Below are 2,151 nucleotides of genomic sequence, written 5' to 3' on the forward strand. Positions count from 1 at the left end.
ATTGCCCTGGACTCCAGCACTGCAGGAACATGGTACTGCGTGTCCATTTCACCCCAGGGCATCCTGTGATGCCTAAACTCAGACCTCACAATAGCCCCCAAGCAGGCCAGTTATGATGCAAGAGAAGTTTGTGACTGTCCCTTGGGTTCCTATTACACTGTCCTAGAAAGCAACTCCAGGCATTGACGCCTCCTATCCTAGCCTAGTGTGGGACTATGATCAGAGAATGGGAGAATGGCTGTCAGAAGGTAGGAAAACAGAGGACCCAAGAAAGGAAGGCTGCAGAGGGAATGTGGAATAAGAACGGAACACCAGTCAGAATATGTACCATGAGCGATTCCTTTCGGGATAAAGACTCCCTGTGCTGCCAACGGGGTCTGTGTTCGGCTTCGCCATTGGAGTGAGTGTAGCTGTGCTTCTGGTCCTTTCTCCCCACCCCCCTGCCCCCCAGAACGAACCAAGGGGAGGAGCCCACCCCAGTCACAGTGGTCCTAGCCTGACGAATGCAGAGTCGCCCTAATTCCCGCCCCCCCCAAAACTATAAGTAGAAAGACCCTTCCTGGAGTCCTACTTTACCTGCCTCTCTGCCTTTCAGGATATGGACCAAATTCTACAAATCAGATCCACGAATTGCCCTCGGGAAATACTCCCCCTTGGAAAAAGAGATCCTAGTAAGTGTCCTAAAGCTTATTCACAGGGAGGCCCCGCTGAAGCAAGGCAGTAGGCTGGGGGGTGGAGCAGGAGGTTCAAAACCCACCAGCCACGGAGACACAAGTCTCCCAGTGGCCTCGAGTTGGCTGCGTCCGCTGGAGGCTCCCACACCTGCATAGCAAATCCTCCCTTGTTCCAAAGTCCTGGTCAGGAATAGAGCTGTGAGTGCTGATGACAGACGGGAGCTGCCATCTCTGGAGCCCTTCCCTTGTGCGAGCTGCTTTCATATGTAAGGTCTCGCCATGCCCTGTAAGTCGGTACTATTCTTCCAAATTCACCGTAGAGAAGAAGAGACAGGATTTGAACCCAGCCTGTCTGACCCCACAGCTCCTCCCTGCTTCCCACTGCACAGGGGCTCAGACTCTCAGCCACAGGGGGAGAGGGGCCACGAGGCAATTCTTTCGGTGGGTGCCCTGTTCCTGTTCCGTTGCGATTTTAACAGTCCCCTTCACGTTGTCAGCGTCTGGGTGGTGTTCACACCGTAGCGGCAAAACGGCTTCTGACTCACAAGCAAGAGGAAGAGTGGAAGATGCTCAAGGAGCTCCAATCACTGTCTTCGGACTACAAGCGGGCGATGGACTATAGAACACAGCATTCCCCTCCCTGTGCCACCTGTAGGCCCCTCGAAAAAATATGGACTGCAAAGGTGATCGTGCCCCCAGAGGAGTTAAGAATGCCACAGCGCGAGAAGCTCACCATCATCAAGCACATAGAACGGATGCAGCTTGCTCGAGCCCTGAGAAACAGGCAACTCTTGCCCTACATTGAGAGGTTTCGGGGCTCTTCCTTTCTGTCCAGAGGGGGCCTGTGCCTAAAGGCGAAAGACAAGACGAGGGAAGACGAGGATGACAAGGACGCTGATTTCTACAGTGACACCAAGCAAGAGGCGAGAAGCAACGCAGAGAACACAGCCATAAAAAGACAAGAAATAAACATGAACATAATTTTCAAGTCAGAGGAACCAAAAAAGTGTTTCACACACCAGCCAAATGACCGGAAACCATTCTTCCCCACCAAGAAAGTGGAACGCTCCATCACGGGCTTAACCAACCGGAATCTCCTCCCCGTAGCTGAATTCCCTGGCGACCTAATGCTGATGAATCAGGATTTCATATCCCGGGGAGCCCACCCCACTGAGGGGACGAAGGTCAGCCTCCCGGGGGAAGAGAGCGTCTGGAAAGAGTACACGCACAGAGCCGTTCATCAGGATTAAAGTCCTACTATTCCCATGGTAACCAAGGGTCCTGGTCCTTATTACTCCCGAGGCTCTGCCCCGGTCCCTGGATCTCCAGGGCTCCTCCAGGTAAGACCTACCGGCAGAGGCTTCCTGGTTTCAGACATCCCTTGGCTCTCGGCTCTCGGCTGCCACCCTCACCCGCAGCCCGGGCCTTTCCAGGATGCAGACCCCTCCTTTGCACCCACTGCCACGGGGCCTGTGTC

The 2,151-nt window shown here is 54.2% G+C and overlaps 1 protein-coding gene across 1 annotated transcript; it reads left to right on the forward strand.

Annotated features, from left to right (window-relative positions):
* The first annotated feature begins 135 nt into the window (after positions 1–135).
* C6H10orf120 (chromosome 6 C10orf120 homolog) lies at positions 136–1,924 on the forward strand. The gene is made up of 3 exons (XM_006734103.3): positions 136–400; positions 596–671; positions 1,172–1,924. Exons 1-3 carry the CDS (start codon positions 216–218, stop codon positions 1,922–1,924), a joined length of 1,014 nt encoding a protein of 337 aa, XP_006734166.1. The 5' UTR covers positions 136–215.
* The last annotated feature ends 227 nt before the right edge of the window (positions 1,925–2,151 follow it).

This window comes from Leptonychotes weddellii, chromosome 6 (assembly GCF_054177405.1).
Source record: "Leptonychotes weddellii isolate Sample4059 chromosome 6, ASM5417740v2, whole genome shotgun sequence".
NCBI classification, from domain to species: domain Eukaryota; kingdom Metazoa; phylum Chordata; class Mammalia; order Carnivora; family Phocidae; genus Leptonychotes; species Leptonychotes weddellii.